Source organism: Fusarium musae, chromosome 2, assembly GCF_019915245.1.
Source record: "Fusarium musae strain F31 chromosome 2, whole genome shotgun sequence".
Taxonomy (NCBI): domain Eukaryota; kingdom Fungi; phylum Ascomycota; class Sordariomycetes; order Hypocreales; family Nectriaceae; genus Fusarium; species Fusarium musae.
Genome location: NC_058388.1, coordinates 1,016,626 through 1,044,519, shown reverse-complemented (window position 1 = coordinate 1,044,519; position 27,894 = coordinate 1,016,626). Strand labels below are relative to the sequence as shown.

Here is a 27,894-nt window from a genome sequence, read left to right as displayed (position 1 = left end):
ACACACTCTGCTTGGAATTGAGATCAAGTTGCTCTTCAACATCCCATCGCCAATATGACTATGTACGTTGCGATCTCGGCCTTTCAGACATGCCATGATACTAACATTTTTTCCTTACCAGGCTCAAGGAACCCTGGAAGAAATACAAGCCGTTCAATGTGAGTTTTGTTTTCAATCAATCTCAGGTGATGTTTTAATTAACGTGCTCAGCCTCCTAAACTGCCAAATCGAACATGGCCTGACAAGACCATCGAAAAGGCCCCTCGATGGCTTTCGTACGTCGCTAATTGACACTCATGAGACCCTTGAATAATACTAATTTCCTTAAAGAAGCTGTCTGCGCGATGGTAACCAGAGTCTGCCCGATCCCATGGTACGTTCTCCCCATCCACGCGCCCAATTGCGACACGAGACTGACCTCTCATGATAGAACGGCGAGGAGAAGTGGCGATACTTCAAGATGCTCTGCGATCTAGGCTACAAGGAGATTGAGGTCTCTTTCCCTTCTGCCTCCCAAACCGACTTCGACTTCACCCAGCGCCTGATCCAGACCCCAGGAGCTGTCCCCGACGACGTCTTCCTACAAGTCCTGTCTCCCTGCCGACCCGATCTCATTCGCAGAACCGTCGAGTCTGTCCGCGGAGCTAAGAACGCCATCATTCACATCTACCTTGCCACAAGCGCATGCTTCCGTCAAGTAGTCTTTGGCTACACTGAGGAGCAGACCCTGGAGCTTGCTGTAGAGTGCACCAAGCTGGTCAGATCTCTGACAAAGGATAACCCCGAGGCTTCTGGCACCAACTGGCAATTCGAGTTCTCTCCTGAGTGCTTCTCAGACACAGACCCTGACTACGCTGTGAGAGTCTGCCAGGCTGTCAAGGCTGCTTGGGGACCTGATGCGACCAAGGGCGACCAGATCATCCTGAACCTCCCCGCCACAGTGGAACTGGCGACACCCAACGTCTACGCCGATCTGATCGAATACTTCTGCAACAACATTGGCGACAGACAGGATGTTTGTATCTCTCTGCATCCCCACAACGACCGTGGATGCAGTATTGCTGCTGCTGAGCTTGCTCAAATGGCCGGCGCTGACCGAGTAGAGGGTTGTCTGTTCGGTAACGGCGAGCGAACCGGAAACGTCGATCTCGTCACTCTGGCTCTTAACCTGTACACACAAGGTGTCAGCCCTAACATTGACTTCTCCGACCTGAACTCAGTCATCGACATGGTCGAGTCATGCACCAAGATCCCCGTCCACCAACGTGCTCCTTACGGCGGCAGCCTGGTATGCGCTGCTTTCTCTGGCAGCCACCAAGATGCCATCAAGAAGGGTTTCCAGGACCGCAAGGCCAAGGGTCTGGGCCACGAGGACCCCTGGAACGGTATGCCCTACCTACCCCTGGACCCTCGAGATATCGGTCGCAACTACGAGGCCATCATCCGTGTCAACTCTCAGTCTGGAAAGGGAGGAAGCGCTTTCATCGTGCACACCAAGCTCCAGCTTGATCTGCCCCGTGGTCTCCAAGTCGCTTTCTCCAAGGTCGTCCAGAAGAAGAGCGAGGAGGTCGGACGCGAGCTGCTAGCCAGCGAGATCACTTCTCTGTTTGAGAACACATACTTCCTCAACAACAACCCTCATTTCAGCCTGGTGGACTACAGCATCACCCCTGACCGATCACGATCTCCTGCCCCCGCAGCCCACGGCAGGACCCAAGACACCAAGGACTTTATCCGTATTTTTGATGGCGTCCTGCTGGTGAATGGCAAGGAGTTGAAGCTGCGTGGCCGTGGTAACGGTCCCATTTCCAGCATGGTTTCCGCCCTCAAGGAGCTTAACATCGAGTTTGATGTCAATGACTACAAGGAGCACGCCATTGGCGAGGGACGCGGTGTCAAGGCTGCCTCATACATCGAGTGCAAGCCCGTTGGTAGCAAGCAGTCAGTATGGGGTGTTGGCATCCACGAGGATGTGGTACAGAGTTCTCTGATCGCTCTCCTGAGCGCAGCTAGCAACGTAAGTCTTAAACAACCTCTATCAGGAAATCAATACTGACGTGATATGCAGTTCGTCACTAGCAGACCCGCCAGTCCTGTTCAGAAGGCCACTGATGCTCCTGCTCCTCAAGAGACCCCTAGTGTGGTGTCTATTCTGGAGGAGAAGGCCAATGGCATGTAAAGTGAATGAAACCGAAGAAAGAAAAGAAACGAAAAGAAAAGCAAAGAAAAATTGAAAAGGGGGCTTGGCTCTCGATCTGCCGCGAACCGCTTGGCATTTTTGTACAGTTAGCTCATGTTGTTCATATGAATGAGGGGGCGCGGGTGCTGAAAAGCTTTGTCATCTTGAGGAGTTAGTCAAAGATTGAAGATAATTGACTTGATCAAAGGTTCGATATCGTCATGCTAGATGGAATTTACGCCATGTGTCTCTTCCTGTTTTCTTGGTCCGTACCCTGCTTTGATTCCTGCATCATGCTTCATCATCATATGTCTTCGATTCAATCGTGCTCGATAATCTCCAAAAACTTCTCAAACGTAAGTAAGCTACTGAATGACGGCGGCGCATGTCACGTTACAGCAAAAGCCCAGTGGTGTCTCTGATGGCCCCCGAGTATCTTTGCCCGTTGTGCTAAAGGGGCTGGAACAAGTGACGATGCCCCCGCCTCTTGAACGCAACTGCCACCATGGACATCCAACTTCAGAGGCAGTGACCAATGCAATGAAACATAGTACTCTCTACGTTCAATAGTAGGGTTGTGGTTTGGCCTGATAGATCAAGATTCTTATCCGCCACCACATCAAAACGGCCGAAAGTGGTCAACGCTTCTATACCGTTCCTAGTAGCTGATCCAGAACCTGTCTCAAACACTCATCAGCTGAGCATCAAGATTCCAAGGAAGCCTATCAAGACAAGAGAGGCTTGGAGGCTTGGTTGACCGCTGAGAATGTGATGTGGTGGCAATGTCGATCTCACTGCAATAGAGTTTAGGTTTAAGATCTGGATCTACGAGGCATGAGCTTATTCAGGCCATTGGAATGCCAGCCGGTGATTAGGAAGTTGAAGTATAACATCCCGAGAGACTCTAATTGCTAAGGATTAAGACAAACTGACATCGGTACTCTTCATCGAGTTGATCGAGCTTATGGTGTGTACACTCCGAGATGGCTGAAAAGGAGCTCCCACCCCCTTTACTGTGCACTATTGCTCAGCTTGACGCAGGGAGATAAAACATAGATGCAATTTTTCTTGGCAGATCACATAGAGACTTTGGCTGACGATTCACATACTGTTTCCCGATTCATGCGTAACTCTCCGTCGATTAACGAGGTAGACACGTTGAATTCACGGCTTGAAGACTACCTGTAGGTTTCCTGCGGACTCTCTGCCCATTCAGATAAACAGTACCCGTTGAACAATGTGGCTAATTAGTGGGAAGTGTTTTTAAAGTCAATGCTGCTGAGGGATCAGAGTAATTTGGAGTGACCAAGTATGTAAGTCAACATGCAGCACAACTCTTGGTAGGCCAAGTCGATATGCACCACCAAGAGACGAACTCAGCCCGACTCTAAGCAATAGAAACCGGAATAATTATGAATGTTTATCATACACATGCTGCTGAAGGCCAAGCTACGTAGATTGGATGAGTTACGAGCGCCAGACCTCAAGCTTCTGGCCATTACTGAATAGGGACTATGTCTGCCCTGCATGAGCCTACAGTTCACAGGTTATGCAGTCTCAAACAGAGATATCGCCCATCCGTATATTATTTGCGGATCTTCAGATGTGGCATATGCAGCCAACATATATGTATGAAGCCTAGACTCGATATCACATCTCGATCTCACCGATCTATCGATCACAAGACGAAGCTGAACACCCTCAAACATATCTCCGAATTCTTACAGCTTGACTACTTGGATCTGACTTTTCCCAGATCTATTGGAGTGAGAGAATTGTCTCAGATATGATCAAGGTGTTATATGTAAGTCAGACTCTCCATCCGTGGCCTAGAACACACTGCGCCGTGAAGCTGCAGTTGTTCTGGTCCAGGTCTGTGATGCAACATATTCCACAAGTAGTGAAACAACCGCGAAGATAGCTTATATGTGAGACAATGGAAAGTTCCGGAATATTTCCCGGTTGTCAAATAACGGCAAAGTGACGGTTGTGGAAGACACACAGGCAGCCCTCACGACAACTCGGGAGCCGACTGGTTCTTTTAACCCTGCCTTTACAGGTGGCATCAGGGTATTCATCACATATCTAGAGCTGCAGCAGTATTCACAATCTAGATATCCGATTTGCGATCTTGTGCAGCGCCAAGATTGCACAGGTGCTCCAAGTTTCGAGACCTTGAAGATTATTGTGTTTATTAGTCAAGTGGCTGAAAGAGCATGACCTAACATCTTTTCTCCGAGACACGAAGCAGAGAGATGGGGTTTTCGATCGAGGCGGCTGAACTTATGCTTAGAATCGAAGTGTTGATTTGAGAAACCACGAGTTCAGGCTAATCCAACTCTCTACATGTAGACATTAGTTCCGGGAGATAACACGGCACGTCTTGAACTAACCCCAGGAACTAAGGTAGTGCCGGAGCACTTTTGTAACAGCCTTTCCCAAACCCAAGCCACCTTCTCTGCTTTATCACTTTTGTCTCAGGCATGGGGGAATTCCTCTCTTCTCCAAGGCCGCCTCCCACCCAACTCAAGAGAACCAAGACACGATCGACCGTTCCAGACGTCAATTTGTTCCTCACCAACATGCGTGTTTCTTTCAAAAGGGTATTACCGCATGCACATCTCCCTCCCTCCCCTGGACAAGCGCCTCCTGGTAGCGGCCCGATGGCAACGGCGTGGTCCCAGGAGTCATCGGAGGAAACTGTCAAAGTTAACTATGAGGCGCTGAGTATACGGAATGGTTGACTAATGATTAGGTGGCTTATTTATTGGGAGTTGATATTGGACACAAGGCGAATAGAGTCTATTGTGCCTGGAGGAGGAAAAGCTAATGTGTTATTTTTACCGAGTCGCCTAGATCTATTTCACCGAGCGGCGGGAAGATGATGGCTTCGAATCAATCAATCAACTTTGAGGTGCTGTAATGGGGTCCAGTCTAGAGCTGCAATGCGTGTCCGGGCTTTGGAATGTTGCTCCGGAGGGTTGCCCAAAACCTGTTAGTTTGGGATGGTTGTTGAGATCGAGGTGGCGAGTTATACGATGGCTTCTGGACCTGGTGTCGAAGCGAAGTCTATATAACCTGCTTGGTCTGGCGCATGGAAATATCATCATTATCATCACTTCACTCACAACTCATTAACTCATCACATAATTAAGACTTACCTTAGTCCCTCCAACTCCCACAATCAACATGAAGTTTCTCAGCCTCCTCACTCTTGCTTCCTTCGCCACGGCCTCTCCTTTCCGTCGGCAACAAACCGTCACAGGAACCATCAAGTCTTCAGTCGACACTGTAAATGACGCCTCTTTGGTAACTCTCAACCAGATCAGTAAGTCATTTCTCCTCATAATTCAAACCTTCTCTTTACTAACAAGCTTATAGACGATAATGTCGCCTTGATCAGCAACAACGTCGATGCCCAAGTCATCGTAGAAGCTCAGGCTCTTCTCAAAGCCAACTACCAAGCCATCGCCCAAGGTCTGACCACTTCCACAACCACGATTGTCAGCGTCACTACAGGAGCAGCTGGTGGTGTTGCGGCCCAAGCCATTGGCCTCGCCAACCAACAGATCGTCACACTCACTGCCTCTATCCTCGTTGTTATCGGCATCCTTGAGAACCTCGGAGCCACTATCTCCATCACGGTCACAGACCTGACTCCCGCTCTAAGAGCTGCTTTCCAGTCTGAGATCAACGCTGTCAAGGCTGCCATCAATCCCTTTGTTAGCCCTGTTCTCCTCCTCGCGGCTGCTGTGCGGGCTGCGAATATTGGCGGCAGTGCCACTATCACTGGCCTCGACAATGCCATTGTCAACCTCTTCAGAGTCCAAAGCGAGGTCGCGGCGTCCATCGGCATTCCTGCCCTTAGTCTCTAAGTTTGGACCCCCTTTTACGAATGAAGTTATGAGGACATTCTTTTTACAAATGATGAAAGCAATATCAACCGTGCTTCTTACGACAAAAGCAATGGTGCTAGCGCTATAGCGAGCGATTACACACTCCTTGATACTTACTTAATATAGTAAATTTTGTTTATGAACTTTCTCAACCAATGAATTGTGATAATACGTAATGTACGGCCCTGAAAAGTGCGAGTGTTGGACGGATTCGTCAACCTCTTAGCGTCAAGTAAACGTCAGATTGCCGATCAGGGTTGCATAGATCTACAGGCACGTCCAGTCCCTTCAAACCTTATTGCAACATTCCTCACAGGCGCCGAATCAGGCTAGGTACCCCTCGAAAGAGGAAGAGGAAGACGGATTGTGTATGGTCATGGATATAATTAACCTAAAACTACCTATACATCGCTGCCAATAAACTCCTCTAGACTTTTAGCTCATCTCCTCTTACCACCGCCTCTTCCCTTTCCCTTGGGTCTGCTGGGGGCGGCATCTTTGCCTCCCTCCTTAGTCGCCCGGCCCTTGGCCCTTGCTTTGGCCTGTTCCTTATGTCGGGCCTTCATGTCAGCCTCTGACGACTTGCCCTTCCTCCACTCTCCGCCACCCTCGGCACGTAGTTGCTTGTTGTCAAGGCGCTTCTTATCCTTGTTGCTTAGCTTGCCCGTCTTCTTCTTCATCGCCTCTCTCATGCCGTTGAGCTCATCTTTGCCGGCTTGCTTGGACTGCTTCTTGTCGTGTTCAGACTCGAACCATGTTCGCCTAGGTCGCCCCTTGATTTCAGCCTCATGCTGTATCAGGTTCTCACCCTTCTTGACTTGCATCTCGACATGGGCGAGCTGCTTCTCTTCCTTCTCTTCTTGCATGATCTCCTCGATTTCATCATTCATCTCGTCGATCTGAGCTTGAAGAGCATCAACTTCGGCGGCCTCAATCTGTCGGCTGACAATCTTGGCGCCCTGGGCCTTGCCAGACTTCACAGCAGCCTTGACGACCTTGCGGTCATTCTCAGAAGCTAATGTCAAGGCAGTACCCTTACGACCAGCACGAGCTGTTCGACCAACTCTGTGGACGTAGATCTCTAGTGATTGAGGCGCTTCGTAGTTGATGACGGTATCGACGCCCTTGATATCAAGACCACGGGAAGCAAGATCGGTGGCTAATAGGTACGCCACCTTGCCGTCTCGGAAGTCTTCAACACTTGAGATACGCTAAATAGTGTTAGTGATGGTCATAGCTGCGAGACAGAATAAGACTAACCTGTGTTTGGTTCATGCTACCGTGAAGCTCAGCACATGAGAGACCAAGCAAGCCAAAGATAATTCGAGCTCGATGAGCTTCCTTCTTTTGTCGGAAGAAGATAATAACTCGCTCCTTGTAGATGTTCTTGCAGACGTGTGCCAGGTAACCCATTCGCTTCTCCTCTCGGCCAGGGCGCAGGCGAACGAATTCTTGCACCAGTGTAGTAACAGTCTTCTTCTGAGAGTCCACCATAACCCTGGCAGGTTTGTTAAGACCGACCTTGATGAGGCGATCGACGGTGGATGTCATGGTAGCGGAGAAGAGCATGGTTTGACGTGACTTGGGGAGCGTTGTGAGAATTTCGTTAAGTTCGTCGGCGAAACCGTCCTCAAGCATACGATCAGCTTCATCAAGGACCATAATCTCAACAGTGTCAACGTTGAAGCTGGCAGAGTTTCGCATGTGATCAATGAAACGACCAGGAGTAGCAATAATGACATCTGGGCGCAACTTCAGCTCAACCTCCTGAGCCTTGAGACTCAGACCACCGACGGCAAGAGTGAACTTGATATCAGTGAAGGCAGCAAGCTTTGTGGCGACAGCGTGACATTGGATAGCCAATTCACGAGTAGGAGTGAGAACAACAACGCGAGTGGTGGGAATCTTCTTGGGTCGGTATAGCAAACGCTCCAGAATAGGAACAATAAAGGCACCAGTCTTTCCGGAACCAGTGACAGCACCACCAACAAGATCTTTACCCATCAGTGCTATAGGGATTGCCTTGGCTTGAATGGGCGTAGGCTTGGAGAAGCCTACTGTAGCAAGACCACGGAGAATTGGACGTGACAGAGACATGGCCTGGAAAGACGAGGCATTCTTCTTGCCAGATGCCTCCTCTTCCTCCGGGGCGAAGAAAGCCTTTCGCTTAGCTTCCTCCTCGGCGTCCTCCCCATCGTCGCTATCGTCGGAAGCATCGTCATCTGGGTGACCTGTGGGAGTAGCGACAGAGTCGTTGTCTGATGCAGCATCATCGTCTTCCTCGTCGTCTTCCTCATCCTTGTCTTCGGCTCCAGATTCATCCTGATCATCTTCGTCCTCCTCGTCACCAGATTCCTCAACATCAGAAGCAACGTTCATACCGAATGCGTCGTCTGCGAGAACCTCGTCATCATCGTCGTCCAGATCAACATCCATGGCCTCGTTTTCTTCAGCATCGGCAGTCTCCTCGGGGTCAGATTTGCCAAGCTTCTTTTCGCGACGCCTTCGAATAATCTCATCCAGATCAACGCCCTTCTTTTCAACAGCCATACCCTTCTTTGCGCCATCGAAACCCCATCCCTCGAATTCTACTGTACCAAGGTCGGCAGCTTCTTCAGCGCCAAACTCGAATTCGGAGTCCATAGCACCATCGTCGTCATCATTGAATCCCCAAATACCCTCTACACCATTCTCCTCCTCGTCATCTTCAGGACTGGCTGCACGCTTTGACTTCTTTGACTTTTTGCTGGTCTTGGCCTTCTTCTTGGGAGGTTCCACGGTCACTTCCTCCTCCTCGACGGGAATATCGTCATTGTCGTCAATTGTAAAGATGAAATCGTCTTGCGCAGGTTTTCGCTTCTGTGAGGGCGCCATCTTGTCGGACTAAAAGGCACTCGTACAGCTCTTCTATCAAGATTTGCAGACGCGACAGAAGCAGTGGGGCACCTTTCGCAGTAAATCTCGAACTTTTTTTTCTGCCGCTTTTCGAAATTTTGGCGGTGAGAGCTTGCTACTTTCCTAAGCGTCGATGGACGGCTCGACACGTGACTTCACTGACTGGAGCAAGCTCTAGGGGACGTAGCGGGGGTTAGGAGGGGTTCTAGCGTTGCGGTACGTGGCGGTACCTTCTGTGCCAAACACAATCAGCAATAACACAGCGGATGCGCTGGTCCCTCTGGGTACCCCCCACCAACGACCGGTTGGTTGATTGGGCGACAGGCTACCCATGAACAACTTCGTGGAATCAGCGCGAGGACGGTTGCTTTTAATTTCTCCCCAACTTAACCCGACGAACGCAATCTCCTTAGCTTCCCTTTTGCGCCCTCGTTCAGTTTGTTTTCTTTTCTCGACTCGATATCCTCTAGAAACGAACGCCTTTCGCCCTTCTCCTACGTCGCTTGTTTGCGCTCTCGCGAATTCGAATAATACACTACACCCTACAACAAATAAACAATCAGATCAAAATGGGCGAGTCGAGGTTGGTGATGCCATCTGGAGCTGTTTACAAGACAGCTAGCTACCTCCAAATATTGTTTACATACTAATACATAATGCCACAGACAAGAGCTAGTTGCATGGCTCAACAGCCTCCTTCAGCTTAACATTACGAAGGTTGAGCAATGCGGTACTGGGTGAGTCCATCCATCTTTTGTTTGCCCCGCCCCCTCGTCACGGATCGTTGCGTCGTGTTGCACCATGCCATGATCGAAGCAAGGGATTATCAACAACACCAAACAACCCCGCGATCACTATCACGACCACTACCGGGGAGATTCGTATGGATGTCGATCCTGATATATCAACCACCACACAAGCACGCATCATCATCTACATCATGACACTTTCTAACACCGCCTTTCTAGTGCTGCCCTCTGCCAGGTCTTTGACAGTATCTACATGGACGTCCCCATGTCAAAGGTCAAGTTCAATGTGAACTCTGAATACTTGTATATTCAAAATTTCAAGGTCTTGCAAAGTCAGTCATTCGTTTTACACTTTTGCCAACAAACAACATGCTGACGTGTCTTTAGACACCTTTACCAAGCACCAAATTGACAAGCCTATTCCTGTCTCCGCACTTATCAAGTGCAAGATGCAGGACAACCTCGAGTTCCTCCAGTGGACAAAGCGATTTTGGGATCTTAACTTCCCCGACCACGAGTACGATGCCGTTGCCCGCCGAAAAGGTGGCTCAATGCCTCCCGCAGCCGCCGCACCCCGACCTGCTGCTAGCACTGGCGCCGCTCGCCGCGTGGGAAGCGGTACCCCCAGTGGTGGACCCCGAGTTGCAAAGGCCGCTGGACCCGCTACCGCAGCTCTTCAGCAAGAAAATGCCACATTGAAGGAGACCGTCACAGGTCTGGAGAGGGAACGAGATTTCTATTTCAGCAAGTTGCGGGATATTGAGCTACTTGTTCAACAGGCCGTTGACGAGGACCCTGAGCTGGAGAAGCAAGAGGATGGCCTCGTAAAGCAGATCCAAACTATCCTTTACTCAACAGAGGAAGGATTCGAGATTCCTGCTGAGGGCGAGGGTCTCGATGACCAAGAGACCTTTTAGACTTGTTGATGGCATCGAAGGCTGGAAGATGTACTTAACGCGACCACGATTTGGGCTGGGGTGACACTGGTTTCTCTGGCACGAGTTAAACAGGACATGGATATGGAGTTGTGACCCAAACCCTTTGGGAAAGGAGTTCGCTGAGCTGATGGAGGACAGCATTTGGCTCTAGAAGCGAAGGTTGTGTCTGTACTTGTTCCGGGACTCACATAGAGTACTCGAGAATGAGCGTAAAAATTGATCTTGTTGGACACTCGAGCTTGTGTCGCCGTGTTACGGGTAACGTTGTGGCCAGCAACTGGGAGCGGGACGAGCCGAGACCATGAAAGTCAAAGTCAAACTGGGGAAGTATAGAAACAAGCATGGCTGATCTGACTTGTTAGCGTAATGTGATGACTTTGTACATAAACTGTCGAGATACCCAAAGTAAGCATTATTTGGGCTGGAGTGTGATATAAATGATATTCAAGCTGACAGCCTGTGGAATAATATGCTACCAATACATTTTGAGCGCAAGGTGAACGATTGCCCCAAAGAGTTCTGCCCAATTTCAGATTGTCAGAGCTATAGAATCGTTTACAAAGACGAAGAACACGTTGAAGCACAGGACAGTTGCCCATTACAAGCCACGCTCGTTATGTATGCCACCAGAACCCTGGGAAAATGCGATAAATGCAGGATATTCCTGTAAGGCCATGATATGAGTGAGATCAGTCTATCCACTTGTACAGACTTCAAATTGTCTTTGCTCCTCCAAGTCCTATTATCATTCATGTAGGTCTCTCGGGTATTGCCACGACCATTCGATCTTAAGGTATGTTGATTGATGTAATTTCACGATCTATACTGAAGAACGGATCCGAGAGAAACCAAGTCTCTTTTGGGTGTTCTATCAAGGCCACCAAAGAGGGACCATCGTATGATATGTAAATTAGAGCCTGAGAACAATGGCAGGATGCGAAGCGATTTGTTATGAAACTATGAAGTGATTCTTCAAGCGCAATGTTTCGTAATCAGAAATCCTTTCATATCACCTATGATCAGGTATCTAACATCAGAATGATTGTAGTTGAAGATAAGTGCATGATTCGAAACCGGTTTGGGTGTTGTGTATGATTGTGCTGTATCAGTCGATCACGAGAACATTGCTCAATGTCAGATTACATTATCAAAGAATTTAGTTCAGATAGTTACAATCACAAAACTGGCATATACAGCTCGGCTATTACTGATTGAAGCATATAATGGCATTGATAGCTCATGAGTTTCGACCATGGCCGCTCAATTGAAACATTATTTGACTCACACAGTCAACGTATTTGTCTGTAAATGTGATTAACAGGAGTATCTATGCCCTCTGCTCTAGATGTAGATATGACTCACATACCTCAGCCGGAGGTACTCCAAGATTCGTCATTATTGCAGAAATAACCACTGAAGGGCATCGGACACTATTGGCGCGGAGATGGTGGTTGTTTTAGCTCATGTTCAATACCAATTTGTCAAATCACAGGTATAAAAGTAAAGCTTGGAGCATCCACAACTCTTTGCACAAGACCACGTATAATAAAATGAGAACTAAAGTCTTCTTCATCATTGCTATCACCATGATAGGTCATCATGGGTTCTCACATGACCTTGTTCACATTGCATTTTGAGGCTCAAAGGCCTTCACTTTAGATGTGGATCACTCTGGCAACAGGTCGCATGCGCAGCCAATTGTAGTTTAGTGCTGCCAATTGCCGAGCGCCGTGACCTTCACCGACGGTCAGCCACCAGGACTAACTAAAACACATTCTGGGCCCGGGCATCCAATGCATAATAAGCTGTACGAATACGTCAGGCAGCTTCTTTTTAGACGCCATGACCATGACGCATTTATCGTCTTTCATGTCTTAATTCACACAATCAACAACATTCGCCGTTTAACCACGTAACAGCCGAGCATCAGTATCATTTTCTTTCATACATTTTATTTGAATCGAGAACCACTCTACAGTTCCGAGAATCATCACCACAACCAAGCTTCAATCAACATGGCACCGCCGCCAGAAATCGCCATTCCTTCAACGAGCGTTTCCGACGAAGGCTCCAAGAAACCTTACACACTCTACAATATCACTCTTCGACTACCTCTGCGCTCCTTTGTCGTCCAAAAGCGATACTCAGACTTCGATGCCCTCCATCAGGCTCTGACGCAACAAGTTGGAGCTCCGCCACCGGAACCCCTACCAGCGAAACACTGGTTGAAGTCGACTGTCAACTCAGTCGAATTGACCCGAGACCGCCAGGCAGGACTTGAGAAATATCTACGAGCCATTGCGGAGTCACCCGATCGACGATGGCGCGACACATCAGCTTGGAGAGCCTTCCTGAACCTGCCAAGCTCGAGCACCACCAACTCGGCGATATCAGCGGGCGGTATGATTAAGAGTGCCGTCGCTGGTGCTGCTGATCCAGGAACATGGCTGGATATTCACCGAGACCTGAAGCAGAATCTTCACGAGGCTAGACAATGTCTATCGCGACGAGATGCTGCTGTAGATAATGGCAATTCAACAGTCGCCGCAGAAGCAGGCGCAGCGGCCAAAAGGGTTCTCGTCCGAAGTGGAACGTTGATCGCAACACTTGCGGATGGGCTACGAAAGATACAAGAGGCAAAACGACTCGGCGAGGGTGAGCTGCGGCGCCGCCGGGATCTAGTTTCCCAAGCTCGAATGGAACGCGAGGGCTTAGATAAGCTTTCCAACAGCATGCCCAATTCCACATCAGCTTCAGGAAGAGGCGGCTTAAGTCAAGGCCAGGCCTCAGCAACCGACAAAGCTGGACTACTGAAGGGAGGTCGTCCTGCTGGTCGTGTTCTTGGTGCTCCTTTGCCAGAGACTGATAAGACACGAGAATTGGGCAACGAGGGAGTGCTACAACTACAAAAGGAGGAAATGCAGAACCAAGATCTTGCTGTTGAACAGCTCACTGCAGTTATTCGACGACAAAGAGAGATGGGCGAGCGAATCCATGAAGAGGTCGAAGATCAGATCCGTCTACTGGATGAACTGGACCAGGACACCGATCGCACAGGGGCCAAACTGAAGGTCGCGAACAACCGGATCAAGAAAATGTGACAGCTACCTCTCCTACTACTGGTAAAGCTGGTTCTATTTGTGGTACAAGTCGCCGTTTGGTGGCTTTGGATTCTAAGGGTATTATCTAATGGGCTATCATGGGTTGCAGACATTGCGACATTCCTGGTACAGAATCGATGGGGGAACGTTTGATATGGGCATGCAAGGCGTCTTGTGTGGCTTTGGATTGAATTGGATTGAATTGGGGCTCTGATTTGTAGGGTGCTTTATAAACCGAACTGGTGTTTGTAAAGTAAAGTAATAATAGATTGACAGGCAATGAAGGCTGAATGCATCACCGTTGAGAGCACATGGAAGTTTACAGGACGCAGCATGTGAAGTGAAACCTTGTTCCTTGTCTACAGCAGATTATGTTGAGCTAATGCCACCAGGACCCTTTCTCCATAGACAGCCGTGTGTCTCCTCCTTGAAGCGCGAGTTTGTCTTAATCTCAAAGCCATTGTTTCTCATCACATCTCGTGCTTTTTTAGTAGTACTCAACCACTTCACATCGCAGTATCACCGTCACAGTGAAAACAAAAATTCACAAAGCTTGCTTCGTAAGGAGATGATCCGACTCGACGGGTAATCAGAATGGACAAGTCAAGCTCTCCTTGGCGCGCCGGACCGTTCCACGTTGCATGAGGATGGGCCTGGGTTGGGTTGCAGAGGGTACGACAGAGGTACATCATGGTGACTTGAGCCTGTCACTTCAGCCCACCTAACCAAAACGAACAGGGTGACAACCTTTGAGTGATAGTGACTGAGTGATGTCTGCCGCTCTATGAGATGAGCATCACATGAGAGAGAAATGAGTAAACAACAAATACTATCATCTTTTTCCCTCTTCCTTGGTCTCTTCGCATGAATTGGCGAAGTCTGATGAGATCTGACTTCATGCTCAGATACAGCGGAATAACTGAGACTCAGACCGTCCCACCGGTCCTTTAGGCTCAATTTTTTAGTGGCGTAGCTACGTCACTAGCCGACGTCGTCACGAGCTTAGCGCGTTTCTCTTTTCTTTTTCTTGGGTTCAACAGTGTTGTATTTTGCTGATCTCTGGTTGCCAGGCAACGGCGAAATAAACGTGGTCAACTGAACGCTTTCGAGTCAGTCACCAATTGGTTGCACAAAAGGACTCGATCCGAACTGAACGAATTACAAGTCATGATTGGAGCCACGCAGTGAACAATGCATCCTCTCGTAAAATTGATTACTTGCATTTAGAAGTGGCTGGGAAATTATGTCTGAAGATACAGAGAGAGAAAAAAAATGAGGTGGGTGGTGGTGGATAGAGGGCCTCAGCGGTGAGGCGATGAACGGACAGCCACTCCTCTTTTTGCTTGGCACTGCGGAAGCTGCGGACATTTCACAATGCATTGTTCCTCTTTCACAAATCGTGCCCCGAAAGAAATGCACTCTGAGCACTGAGACCAGGGCAAGAAAACACCGAACCTTGATATAGGGTGTCAAAATAAATCTAGCAAAGAGTCCCCTAAGCTTAAGCTAAATTTACCTAAATATTTTGATCACTAGGCACTGAAACTGGTGAGCACTGAGACCTTTCGTAACAGCTATTTTAGCCTCTGAAGAAAGCAAACCCTCTGGGTTGCATCCAAGCGGCATGACGTCGGCAATTGGTCGCCTCCAAGAGAGTTTGCCGGCTTCAGGGACGAAACTCTACACCGTACTGTAGACTTTGTTACTACCGCGGGAATCGGGGAAGTGGAAGTATATTTGTTGGCTTTACCACTTCCACAAGAACAAGCACCGCATCCGTGGCATTGGTGCTGTAGTACCCAGTGGTACAATCTCTATGTAACCGTGGACAGGCAGTCGGCAAAAAAAAGAGGAGGCCGCGACATCGCATCTAAGCCGTAACAAGGGTATCGTGAGGCCTAGACCACCAATGCGGATATCAGTTACCTCAACATTCAGAGCGGTGAAAATGCCGACATTGCTAGTTTGAAGTCTCTTTGCTGCGTTTTGTCGGTGACGATGTGCAAACTTTGCACATGTGGGTTGACAGGCGGTACCGAAGCTTGGACTCTTTACCCACGAGCTGTGGAACTTGTATCAAGTGCCTAGTTGCCGATGCGGGAGATATCACGGATGTTGCTCGACGACAGATATCTGCGTTGAGGCGGGGGATACATACGAGATCCTGCAGTGGTTTTTTGGTCAAAACATTGAGGCAAAACACGCGTACATGCTGTGGGAAGAAAGGTGCACCACTGCTGCAGAACAAGAGAGCGATATCAATGGCAGCCCAATCGTTTCAAATCATAGAGCTTGGATGCCTATCACGATACTGTTGCTGATGAGATCGGCAGGCGGGGACAATCCCGTTTGCTGCAGCGCGAATTGGCCACAGAGTTACGAAGGAGCCAGACGCCAGATATCTTCAACTTCCCCTCTTTCTTGATCCTGGGCTCTCGCTTGTTCTACGTTCGAGCTCTGTTCTGTTCGTACCTTTGATCCACAGGGTCCAGTCAATGCTTCTCGTGAAAGTAAGCCACAGGAGTTGCACAAGGAACTGTGCGAAGGAATAGACTTGAGAATAGAAGATGTTGAGAGGTTGACAAGCAGGGGAGACCCAGCTTTGAATGGTGTCATGTTCTGAGGGGAAATGAAGACGAGGAACGCTGGGGGCTAAAAGGCCGCTTGACCGTTGGACCAGTGGAAGTAACGGAAATGACCATGGAAAAAGCATGTTCAAAGTTCATGGATTACGGGTATACCTCTCAACTCCTGTGAGGAATACCTCTCGGCTATCGAGCTTCAATACGTAAATCAGATATTGAGATCGTTTCGCCCTGGGTAAGAAGCGAGATATCATGAGATTCTTCAAGATCAAACAAAGACAGAACCTGGCCGGTTTGCCCATTAAGATAGAGTTGACCTGACAGATCAAACTCATGTCATTGTACTGTCCACTCAGCCCAGTTCAAACATCGTACCACGAACGAGTGGCCTCGCCAAATTGCGTGGACAGAAAAGCCACCTTTCGAGTCGTTGAAAACCGCGGCATTGGATCCTGGTTCCTAGTCTCTCCCAACTGATAGGTTAAGACATCACCAGTTAAAAACCACCAGTGAGTGACGATGTCCAGAAGGTGGGGCTGATGAAGACGTGCACCGCTGGCGGGGTGAAATTTAGCGCGGCTGGGCTAGCATTCAAGCGTCTCGTGGCCCTGGACTAACTGCAGCAGGGGCTGAAAGTACCTACAATGTACTCTCATACCTTCAGGCCCATCACCCGTCCCGCCCGGGGCCACAGCCAGCTTTCCCCAAAGTGGAAGTAAACAATTGGGGAGGTGGCACCTCATGGTGCTTCCTTGCACTCACTCCTTCTTGTTCGCTACCTCGACCTTGTCTTCTCTGCCTTTGCCTCCGCCTCCGCTCTCCATCTTCATCTCCACCAACGACCGCCGAGCCATTTCCCTCCTGTGTCTTCCTCCTTTCCTCGTAACTCTCGACATCCTGGTTTTTTTTTCCCTCGCCTCGCTTGTCCGTTCCTGACCTGACCGACTCGCCGTACAAACCTTCAGTACCTGCACGAAGTTGGAGCAAGTAGGGCTTTGTCGTTTTGTATCACAAGCGGTCGCTTCTGTTTCGTTGCTCTTTGTCCGATACTTTTTGCAACGTCCGGTTTTTTGTACTCAGGATCCTCGAGTAGATCCAATCCCCTGCACTCCCGATTTTGTCTTGCGTGAGTCCTGTCTTGTCCAACCTCGTTTTCATTTGCCGTAACCCAGCCCCAGCCACTCGGGAACGGAAGTCTTTGTCGACTCTCAATCCTCTCTTCTCGACTTCAGTCGCTTTGAGAGGTTGCCGCTCATTGTGTCGAAACATGTGGATGGCGTTGGCTGACCTGTTCGTAGTTCCAATCACACTGAATAGCCTTAATGGCTTCCTCGAGACTCCCCTAAACAATCGATTTCGTCTGCGTTCGCGACTCCAAAAATTCCATAGTCCGAGGAGCCAATATTAGAACAAAACCTACTCGAGCTGACAGTCGAGAATGAGCGGTCCCCCTCCGCCGCCTCCGCCTCATGGCGGAGTGCCAAAGGGCTCTGGCTTGCCTCCGGGAAAATATGACATTTTTGTTATTCCCGAGCACTCCTCTGGAGGCGGATTCTTGTACCTACCATCTATGCAGCCGAATGTGAACAGTTTCGCAGCTGGATTCGCTTCAGCTCTGATCCTCGTGGTCCTTGGCCAGACTTTGGCGCCTGCTTTCCGTACGTGGTGGGAAGGCTTCCATGGATTAGGAAACATGGCAATGGCAATGCTGGTTGTGGGTGTTGGCTTCGGTGCGTGGGCTCTTGGTCGTTTCCAAAATCAGGATAAGGGGTTTCCAGGTAGTGGAGGTGGTTTTAGCGGTCCGGGAAATTCTGGCCGTGATAATCAAGGCGGATGGAGTTCGGGCTTCCGTTCAGCAAATGCTGGAGCGCCCCCTCCCCCTCCTCCTCATGGCACTCCTCCTCCACCGCCTCATCATGATACCCCCCCAAGGCCACCGCCTCATGATGGTCCCAAGACATCTTGGCATGGCTCGCCACATTCAGAACGGCCCCCTCCTCCTCCGCAACCAGAGCCTCAACCCACTTCGCGAGATGAACCCGAGCCACCTCGACCACCTCCCCAGGCTCGACCTCCTCAACCACAGACGCCTCCTGAAACGCCACCCCCGAAACCGAAATCGAAGAAGTCCAAATCCAAACCAAGAGACCCTCCAAGAGATCCTCCAAGAGAGCCGTCACCTCCACCAAAGCCTCGCGCTGAGACCCCCCCTCCTCCACCAAAGCCCAAGGCTAAACCGGAACCCAAACCTGAACCCAAACCAGAGCCAGAGGCAGAACCAGAGCCGGCTCCTGTACCCAAAGCTGAAAAGTCTGAGCGTGAAAAGCAAAAGGGTTCGTGGGAAAAGGCTCGCGAGGAGATGAGGAAGAAGGAGGAAGAGCGCAAAGTCAGGGAAGCTGAGCAAAAGCGACGTGAAGAGGCCGCAAAGAGACTTGCTGAGCTGAGGGCGAAGGACGCTAAGGAACGACAAGAAAGAGAGAAGGAGAGGCAGCGCAAGGAGCAAGAGGCCCGTGATAAGAAGGAGCGCCTCGAAGCTGAACAGCGGGCCAAGGAACTTGCCATCAAGCTCGAGGAAGAGCGACGAGAACGGGAACGCCTGGAGAAGGAAGCTAAGGAAGCCCGTGAGCGAGAAGCACAACGAGAAAAGGAGGCTCGCGAACTTGAGGAGAAGAAGAAAAAGGAAGCCGAAGAGCGCGAAGCAAGACGCAAGAAGTTTGCCGCTGAACGAGAGGCTTTGAGGAAGAAGGAAGCCGAGGAGGCCAAGCGACGAGAAGAAGAGAAGAAACAAAAGGAGCTGGAGAAACAGCGAGAGCAGGAGAGATTAGAAAAGGAGAAGGCTGAGAAGGAGAGGATCGAGAGGGAAAAGGCCGAGAAAGAAAAGGCTGAGAAGGAGCAGGCTGAAAGAGAACGAGCTGCACGGGAAACTGCTGATCGACAACGTATGAGCTATGCCTACTCAGGCGTTGGCGAGAAGATCAGCATGTGGCCCAACGGTCGCCCACCAGCTGCACCCAAGTCTACAACCTCTTCTACTTCCAAGCCTCCTCCAAGCGCCGCTTCTTCTCAACGAAAGCCTGGCCCTGTTCCCTCAGCCGCCAAGTCCAATGTTTCTGGTGTCAGCACGGAGAACTCGTATCGACCCTACGACAAGCCCAAGCAGCAACCGAAGCGTAGAGGCTCTGTGTCTTCGCTTGGTTCTGAGTCGTCGTGGGCGGCATCGCAGACTACTGGTCGAACAACACCGCCCCTTTCGACACGTGCTGGTCCCTATTCAACCAAGGATCCTGACAAGATTGTCATCTCAGGTGTTTACCTTTTCATGAACCAATTCTCCAAGACGCCCGCCAGCCAACTTATCTCGGGTGTTGGAACTGTAACCGACGGACTGATCCTCCGTGTGACAACCGAAGGTCTTTTCATCGATGATGACGTCCGAAATGTACCACAGCGGGAATGGGACGTCAAAACTTGGACGCTGAAACAAGTAGAGGTATGGTGCCCCCCGCATTGCTTGAAATCGCCTGCTGCTTCCTCCCCCGCCCCCGGTACCAAACCGAACCCTTTGCTTTACAAAATGGCCTCGTCTCGGGCACGCGATCGTGGAGCAACTCAACCTCTCGTAGGTGAAGAAGCCGACGTTTACCTGACCGAGATGCTGCGCGCATGCAAAACTTGTTGTCGTCTTGGTTTATGCAATCGTACATTTCGAGATACTAACATTACGTCTTCGACTGGCCAGACTGGAGAGTGGAAATCCAAAGGCCTTCACCTACTACGGGCCACGAACCGAGAAGGAAAGCGATACCTGTTCGTTATCGATGAGACGGAGAGCTGGAAGATATCCACCGGGCTCCAGCGCCTTCGAAAGAGCCCTCTTGCCCAGCAGCTTGCAGTCAGTGGCATGGCGGCTTCGGACGCTCGAGGAACTCTCGAGATGCTGGGCTGGGCCTAATGAGACCTTTCCGGAGTACATACCCGCTTCGGTACATAACTTTTGGGTCAGACGGTACCAATACAGAAGGAAGAATAGAAATGTAGAAAGTGGTGGACAGCGCAAGGATTTATGGGGAGCCAGGAAAACCAGCGGTTACCTGGGTGAAAAACGATGGAGTGCAGCATTTGGGGCGACATGGTTGTTGGAATGTCAGTGAATTGCATAGCAAGACAGGAGTACGGGGCAATGCGGATCTGGGTTTGACTGACTGTGCTGGCCAACTACCAACTCTGCGAGTGCGTCTGCTCGAGGTCGGCCCAGGCGTTTATGTTTTGTTGCGAGCATTCTGATTCTGTTCATCATACCCCTTTGGCATCTTTGAAAAATTGGATCAAGGATAGACTTTACGATGAAAGACATGACCATAATAAAAGGACTTTAATTTCTCAATTTTCAAGTTGCGTGTCAACAAGTGACAAATGTTATCTCTATAAGGTAATCCTTTCCTCTCTGCCGTATGACATCCAATTTTAATTGCAGCAGGCGATAGAAGTATAGCTTAGAGTAAGTACTGTGTTTTCTCATGGATTAAGTCCTTTCATTTCAAGATCGGTTGTATGTCAACATTATTTGCCGTTGTGTGCAAATTCTTGCGCTGTTATCGTCTTCGAGTCTTTGGAATGCTGTCTAATTAAGACCACTCAATGCACCAAACAAACACAATTGACTATTTCTCAATGTTGTCATAAGAGACAAATAACAATTGTTAATATTCTAGCTCTTTGTAAAGTAGAAATATTTCTATCCATGTATGTTACGTACCACGATGGGGATGCTGCTTGTTGGACGTTGGCTGATGGCGTGCCAAGTTGGTCATGTGATACGACCTTTGTCATGCCTGTTCATAGCTACCTTAGTGAACAACACAACCTCATGATGAGTCTCATTGTGATCCTTCAACAACGTAGTAACCGAAGTCTTGGAACGAAATGGAGACAATTTATATCGTCTTCGGCCTTTTGGCTCTCTTCATGATTGCTCAGGTAAGTAAACCAGCTCACTAATCAATTGTAACCACCAAAACTCACTCATCTTCAGGCCGTGTTCGCGGATCGTTCACCCATCCCCGAGACATCCGGCAAAGTCTACAAGATCTCCGCCCCATCAGAGCTCGACTCAGTCCTCGCATCAAACACACACGTCGTGGTAGATTTCTACGCAGACTGGTGTCCGCCATGCCGCGCCATCGCGCCTGTGTTCTCAAACCTAGCAGACGCTCACGCCTCAGAGGGACAACTTGCTTTTGCCAAGGTCAACACTGACCATGTGAAGGACGTTGCAGCCAAGTATGGCATTAGTGCTATGCCGACTTTTGTGTTCTTTGAGAATGGCGTTGCGAAGGGTGTGCAGGTTGAGGGGGTGAAGAGCAGGGCTGTTGCGTTTACGAAGGATGGGAGGGTTGATAGGATTAGGGGCGCGGATCGGGGGGCGCTTGAGGCTGTTGTTAAGGCTTTGGCTAGTGAGAAGTGATCGACCTGAGGGGTGTAGGTCAACATGTTGAACGTCACGGGAAGATACTGGCTCAAGTAAAGAGTTGATGATGAAGCATCGCACTATTTTCCATTGCTACCAAATGATAGGCCACTTCCCGCACTTTCTTCAACTACTCATTTCATAGTAACAACGATCTTCTTGGCCGACACACCAGCATCAAGAGTGTCCAAAGCAGACTGGAGACCTCCAAGCCCATGGCCAACAATCTCTGCCTCAGGGGCCGGCACAAAACTTCCATTTGCCAACGCCTCCGAGATGTAATCATTAAAGATCCACGAAGCAAGGTCTTTATCAGTCGCCAGGGGAATGACAAACTTGGTCTCAACACTATCAGGGACTGGAAATCGGGGTACCATTGTAAGAGGAACAAGCTTACAATTGTCTGGTGAGCTCAGGGCTACAGCTGCACAGGCTTCCACGATTGAAGGATAGACTGAGACGTTCAAGCCGCCATTGGCTATAGTTCCGGCCACGGCCTTTCCTTTGACTGCAGCGAGAAGATCATCTTTAATGGTTGGAGAGTTGTAGTCGAAGGTCTGGCTGGCCCCGAGCTTCTTGAGGTAGTCAAAGTTCTTGGGCGACGCGGTGGTTATGACCTCGAAACCGGCTGCTTTTGCAAGTTGGATGATGTTACAGCCAACACTGGTAGATCCACCCCATATGAGAACGACTTTTCCATTGGCTTTAGTCTCTGTGGTAGGGAGGTCAAGCGCAAGGTAGTCAGGATGGAACAAAGTCTTGACAGCAACGCTCAAACAAAGCGGAAGCACAGCTGCTTCTGCGAAGCCAATGTTATCTGGGAGTTTGGCACATAGATACTCTTTCGCAGGAACATACTCCTGAAAGGTACCCATGTTATATCCAATAACCCGGTCGCCGAGCTTGTACTTGGTGATGCCAGAGCCAACAGCTGCGACACGTCCCGCGACATCGCAGCCGAGAATAGCTGGGAACTTGAGCCATGGGAAGATGGAGGGCCCAAGTCTCTGCTGAGCTGAATCGACAGGATTGAGAGCTACTGCATGGTTCTCGATGATGATCTCGTCATCTTTTGGCTCTGGGTATGGTGCTGGCTTCACCTCGAGAGGTGCTTTTTCGGCGACGAGATATGCAGCGTTGTTTGCAGTCATGATGGCTTTGAGAGGTAATTGTTTGACGGTACTGGATTAATGTCTACAGACTACGGATATCATATTCTTTTATAAAAAAAATATTCTTTGTTAGATTATAAACACTCGAAATATTGATGAATATGTCCATGACGATGGTGTAGTTGGGTTTATATGAGTGAATACGAGACGAGGTTAGCGCAGGATGGATGAATGTACGACATCGGATATAAGTTGCCCAAAATCCGTAGACGCCGCCAAGACCACAGACATTTGATAGACGCAGGTACTCATGCAACAAGATTCAGCCCTAGGTAGACGATCGGTAACAATGGAGATAACGATGTTTCTATGTAGCTTTAGTACGTAGGAGAGCTCTGTGCCTCAGAGACACTTCGACATTGTTACGTTAGCCAATTACAGCCTCAATGCATTGCTAGTGAGAGATGGGTTTCAGTAAGAGGAGATATCCGCCGCAAAGAACGAGCATTGAAGACATTTAGAAGCGCTGTTGGGCATGGTGAGTTTACTCACTGACACACACACACACTCTCAACTGAGATAAGACAGCGTGGTTAGCTTGGGAAGCTTGGTTCCTTACCAATTAGCAACCACTCTTCCTCCTCTAGAGTCTTTATCTATCACCTGAATATCAAGGGAAAAAGAGACTATTATATCTTACGAGTCTCGTTTGTCGGAGTACACCTTGGCCGAGACCTCCACAGAGCTTGGTTATACGGAGATCATTGACAGTTCTTTAAGGAAGATTTTCAGGCGACAGATCGAGCTAAGGAACCCACAGAACGACCTTTAACGTATAAGAGAACAGAATAGATACTGGAACTTAAAAGATATTCACCAGTCTCAATATCTATTGTTCGGTTGGCTTCAGTTCGGTCGACACTCTCGGAATCGGCCCCACATCTCTACTCCGACGAATAGCTCCGGCCGAACTGATCGGGACGAGAAGATACCTTAGTATCGGCGCTGTCAATCATATAAGATAGTTTGATAAGAAAGTACTGTATAATATATAAGTTAAAGAAATGGTAAGTTAGTATTTCTAATTCTCACGATGACGTGCCCTTTCAGCAACCCGAGAAACCTCTTCAAGGACCTCGCCATAGCCCGAGAAACACAAAGTATAGAATACAGCGAGAAACTAGGAGGCTATGCCATCTCTCGGTACGACGATATAGTCTCAGTTCTATACAAACCCAGTGTTTTCAGCTCAAGGCCCACGGTACCCGATTTCCCACCACAAGTCAAGCAAATCTTTGCAAACAAGGTCCCGGAAAGGGGGACATTGCTCGCGTATGACAACCCTGATCACGATAGACTGCGAAAGAGCGTAGCATTATTCTTTATGCCTAGAAGACTAGAGCGTTTTGAGCCTTTGTTGAGAGCAACAGCGCATGATCTGATAGACGGGTTTGTGGAAAAGGGTTGTGCTGATATCAAGAGCAACTTTGCACTTCCATTACCCCTATAGACTATCGTTATAGTTGCTGGCCTTGATCCATCGAGATGGCAATGGATTGGAAGATGTCTATCTCTATTTGGAGGAATTACTGAGATGAACAAGGAGTTGAGCATTGAGCAGCGAGTTTAAGACGTATTGGATCTGCACGAATACGTCGCCCAAGTCATCCAAGAGCGCAAAAAAGACCGGAGAGACGATCTAATCAGTCATATTTGGAATGAAAGAGACGCTGGAGTCGTAGAGATGACAGATTATGAGCATCTCAGCATGATCCCAGGACTTCTCTTGGCTGGACACGAAACAACCACCAACCTCCTCTCAATGGGGATATCGCATCTATTACACCACGATCTATGAGACGCCGCCACAAAAGATGAAAAATTAAGAAACACTGAGATTGAAGAACTTCTTCGATATGAGCCTGCCATTACCGGAATGGAGCGCCTCGTCAAAGAAGAGTCCAAGATCGGAGATCACGCTGTCCAACCTGGTGAGAAGCTCTTCGTTGCATATAATTCCGGAAGTCGAGACACTACGAAATTCGAGAACACCGACAAACCGAACTTTAATAGACAGCATAAGTACCAGAACCTTGGTTTTGGACGAGGTATTCATGCTTGTCTTGGTGCACCTTTTGCATGACTTCTTTTACGAACTGAGCTTGCAGTGCTGAAAGAGAGACTACCAAACTTGAGGCCCACGACACCATACGAAGAGATTCAATATTGTAAGGTTCATGCTGGTCGTGGGCCAGAAAGAGTCGAGATCTGATGGGATGTGCCGTCTTTGGATGAGATGCGTGCCAATGTTGGACAAGCCAATGCCAATTCCACGCTTCGAGCTTCTGCAAAGACAGAAGAGTTGGAGATGGTCGTTAAAAATGTCGAAAGAGTTACAGAGAGGATCATCCGCCTGATGCTATATCCCAAGGATGGTGGGAAGGTCCCGAAGTGGTCTCCTGGATCACATATCGACATTCAGGCTGGTACTATTGGTTATCGCCAATATTCCATCTGCTCAAAACATTCTGAAGCTCAGCACCTACAAATAGCGGTACTTCGACAAAACGATACTGGTGCTTCGAATTGGATACACAAGAACACTGTTAAGGGGAGCCAGGTGTTAATTCGGGGACCACGCAACCACTTCAGTCTCGAGTTTGGGCCTGGCAAGACAATATTCATCGCGGGGGGTATTGGAATCACACCGATCATACCAATGGCCGAAGCTGCGAAAGAGGCTGGCGTTGACTACTCCATTCTTTACCTCGGCCGATCAAAGAACAACCTCCCAGTGATAATACTGCATGAGGACTTGGTTATAAGTCAAGGACATACCAACACCACAGCCAAGAGCGATTGAGGATGTGAGGACGGCGTATAAGATACCTGGTGACGAGAATGACGCGAGCATGTACTTCCAGCTCAACAGAATAACACGCAGTGGTTGAGAAGATGGCGTAGACCAAGGTCGGAGACGCTCAACGTATGCCTTGCGCTCAATATGCTGAGCAGGGTTTCCGGCCATATTTCTCCCACGGCTTGAAATGTAACGGATCATTAGGATCCGACGACGGCACGGGAATCTTCCGAATCTCGCCCTGCCTGTTAACGAGAAGAGCGTTTCCCTCAATGTGACCACCATCGTGTGCTGTGTGTGCCTTCTTCTCGTCCTCGATGTGGCCTGCTGAGGCGATTGTTGCGAGATCTGGGAAATCTGACTTCTCGGCCATGGTGACGTTGAAGTTGGCTTAGAGGCTGAGATTGAGGCTCATTGAGGCTCTTTATGAGGTGAGAGGTTAGAGGGCTTGGCTGGTGATTCTTAGTAAATAGGTCCGTTGATCGGGGGAATCTGGACCAAGTTGGATGGCGTTGTTCCCCCACACTCCCGTCCCGGGGAATCGGTTCGGAAACATATTTTTCGGTTCCTGGGCCGTGGTAGCGTGGGGTTTAAATACAGCATCACTTCATCAACATGCGTGGTTCTGGTACTTTGGCTATTAGATGGATTGTAACACATTCACCAAATTGTAACAAGCTGGCCTTGTTCCGGCTAGTATTTAGATGCCCCAACGCACCTCCTAATTATTTTGAACCAAGAGCTGTTGAAGCTGTAGACTAAACCGAGTAACCATCAACAAGTTGAACAGGATGAATATAGTTTTGGCCAGCAATCTATGGTAATAAATCCCTGTCTGTTGGTCGAACCGGCTCCTCCACTTCCCCGATCTCACCCCGTATCCCCATATTGCCCCCAGAGTTCAGTTTGTCCAACATCTCAGCTAATAAAAACTCCATTAAAGAGGCCCAATTATCTTTGCCCAAAGCTCAAACAACAAAATTATACACGTGAATGCAGCCGGGGCTTCGGTGACTACTCTGCTGAGAGACCAATCTTCGCCATGGCTATCGACGCGTCCGAGCATAGGCAAGCCAGTGACGAAGAATATCATGTACCCAAAAGTTCCTACTTTCATCATACGATCTCTCTTCTCATAGAGGAACACGTCTGAGAGAAGAGGGCTAGCCATGAAGAATGTTTCTCCGAGCGCGACGACATATGAAAGCGCGAGCACCACAAAGACACGTCCAATACTTCCAAGCTGTAGTCGACGAACGATTTTGCGCTCTGCAACCAGCAAGAAAGTGAAGTAACTCATAAAGTATGCATGCGTAAGCGGATACAAGAACAAAGGAACTTCGCCGCCCGTTCGACCAGCAACTGCAGAGCTGAAATTCACTTTGTTGTTGAACATGTATCGCATGCCCATGAGATCGAAGAAATAGTGTGAGATGAAGTATGTCCCCGTGAAGACTATGATTGATACCCATAAGTTGAGCTTTACCCAGTATCGGCGGTACCATGGACGACCACCAGGCTTCGATAAGAGCGCTGGGAGAAGTATCGTGGGTGAGGCGACGGTGATAGAGAAGAGCATATAATCAACGTCGTTCCAGGTGTTGATGATACCACTCATCATTACGAATGCCACGGCGATGACCCAAAAGGGGCTTTGCGCAAGGATCAGACCCTCCGTCCATCTTTTGTCGGCTTCAAGATATTGAGCAGAGATTTGGTTCTTTTTAGGAGATGTTGACATGGCTTGTGTGCTGTTATGGCTGTCTCTGATTTCCGCTTGAGGTACAAAGGAATCATAAGAGCTGAGTTTGAAGTTGCGAGAATATCAGATTTGGATTTAACCGCCAAATCTCACTGGGCCAAGGGAATTGCTTTTACCTGATAGTACAGAAGGCTAAATTAATATCTATACTAAAATTTATCTTAAGGGATTTTTTTTATTATATTTACTTTAATATAATACTAAAAGCCCTATTAGGCTTTTAAGTAATATAATATTATTATATTAAATATTATTACTATAATATAATACTAAAGAAAAAAGGCTATAGCTCTATTTTATATATATCTTTATAAGCTTATAATATACTATTTAGCTTTAAAATATTTACT

At 48.8% G+C, this 27,894-nt stretch overlaps 11 protein-coding genes across 11 annotated transcripts; 7 read left to right on the top strand and 4 right to left on the bottom strand.

The window, feature by feature from the left end:
• Nucleotides 1-54: 54 nt before the first annotated feature.
• Nucleotides 55-2,179, top strand: J7337_002288 (uncharacterized protein; the record flags this gene model as incomplete). The annotated part of the gene is made up of 6 exons (XM_044820020.1): nt 55-62; nt 122-158; nt 211-275; nt 331-373; nt 431-2,017; nt 2,069-2,179. The coding sequence occupies 6 exons, from the start codon at nt 55-57 to the stop codon at nt 2,177-2,179; spliced, it is 1,851 nt and encodes a 616-aa protein (XP_044684320.1).
• Nucleotides 2,180-5,368: 3,189 nt separating this feature from the next.
• Nucleotides 5,369-6,054, top strand: J7337_002287 (uncharacterized protein; the record flags this gene model as incomplete). The annotated part of the gene is made up of 2 exons (XM_044820019.1): nt 5,369-5,507; nt 5,561-6,054. The coding sequence occupies 2 exons, from the start codon at nt 5,369-5,371 to the stop codon at nt 6,052-6,054; spliced, it is 633 nt and encodes a 210-aa protein (XP_044684319.1).
• Nucleotides 6,055-6,515: 461 nt separating this feature from the next.
• DRS1 (nucleolar DEAD-box protein required for synthesis of 60S ribosomal subunit) lies at nt 6,516-8,949 on the bottom strand (the record flags this gene model as incomplete). The annotated part of the gene is made up of 2 exons (XM_044820018.1): nt 6,516-7,286; nt 7,336-8,949. The coding sequence occupies 2 exons, from the start codon at nt 8,947-8,949 to the stop codon at nt 6,516-6,518; spliced, it is 2,385 nt and encodes a 794-aa protein (XP_044684318.1).
• Nucleotides 8,950-9,539: 590 nt separating this feature from the next.
• On the top strand, nt 9,540-10,636 carry J7337_002285 (uncharacterized protein; the record flags this gene model as incomplete). Its single annotated transcript, XM_044820017.1, has 4 exons — nt 9,540-9,553; nt 9,636-9,707; nt 9,939-10,051; nt 10,107-10,636. The coding sequence occupies 4 exons, from the start codon at nt 9,540-9,542 to the stop codon at nt 10,634-10,636; spliced, it is 729 nt and encodes a 242-aa protein (XP_044684317.1).
• A 2,036-nt stretch (nt 10,637-12,672) lies between these two features.
• On the top strand, nt 12,673-13,758 carry J7337_002284 (uncharacterized protein; the record flags this gene model as incomplete). The annotated part of the gene is made up of 1 exon (XM_044820016.1): nt 12,673-13,758. The coding sequence occupies one exon, from the start codon at nt 12,673-12,675 to the stop codon at nt 13,756-13,758; it is 1,086 nt and encodes a 361-aa protein (XP_044684316.1).
• A 4,023-nt stretch (nt 13,759-17,781) lies between these two features.
• Nucleotides 17,782-20,295, top strand: J7337_002283 (uncharacterized protein; the record flags this gene model as incomplete). Its single annotated transcript, XM_044820015.1, has 2 exons — nt 17,782-19,833; nt 20,083-20,295. The coding sequence occupies 2 exons, from the start codon at nt 17,782-17,784 to the stop codon at nt 20,293-20,295; spliced, it is 2,265 nt and encodes a 754-aa protein (XP_044684315.1).
• Nucleotides 20,296-21,266: 971 nt separating this feature from the next.
• Nucleotides 21,267-21,807, top strand: J7337_002282 (uncharacterized protein; the record flags this gene model as incomplete). Its single annotated transcript, XM_044820014.1, has 2 exons — nt 21,267-21,320; nt 21,376-21,807. The coding sequence occupies 2 exons, from the start codon at nt 21,267-21,269 to the stop codon at nt 21,805-21,807; spliced, it is 486 nt and encodes a 161-aa protein (XP_044684314.1).
• Nucleotides 21,808-21,944: 137 nt separating this feature from the next.
• On the bottom strand, nt 21,945-22,961 carry J7337_002281 (uncharacterized protein; the record flags this gene model as incomplete). Its single annotated transcript, XM_044820013.1, has 1 exon — nt 21,945-22,961. One exon carries the CDS (start codon nt 22,959-22,961, stop codon nt 21,945-21,947), a length of 1,017 nt encoding a protein of 338 aa, XP_044684313.1.
• A 1,054-nt stretch (nt 22,962-24,015) lies between these two features.
• Nucleotides 24,016-24,432, top strand: J7337_002280 (uncharacterized protein; the record flags this gene model as incomplete). Its single annotated transcript, XM_044820012.1, has 2 exons — nt 24,016-24,125; nt 24,171-24,432. 2 exons carry the CDS (start codon nt 24,016-24,018, stop codon nt 24,430-24,432), a joined length of 372 nt encoding a protein of 123 aa, XP_044684312.1.
• A 1,489-nt stretch (nt 24,433-25,921) lies between these two features.
• Nucleotides 25,922-26,155, bottom strand: J7337_002279 (uncharacterized protein; the record flags this gene model as incomplete). The annotated part of the gene is made up of 1 exon (XM_044820011.1): nt 25,922-26,155. One exon carries the CDS (start codon nt 26,153-26,155, stop codon nt 25,922-25,924), a length of 234 nt encoding a protein of 77 aa, XP_044684311.1.
• A 564-nt stretch (nt 26,156-26,719) lies between these two features.
• On the bottom strand, nt 26,720-27,523 carry J7337_002278 (uncharacterized protein; the record flags this gene model as incomplete). The annotated part of the gene is made up of 1 exon (XM_044820010.1): nt 26,720-27,523. The coding sequence occupies one exon, from the start codon at nt 27,521-27,523 to the stop codon at nt 26,720-26,722; it is 804 nt and encodes a 267-aa protein (XP_044684310.1).
• Between the last annotated feature and the right edge of the window lie 371 nt (nt 27,524-27,894).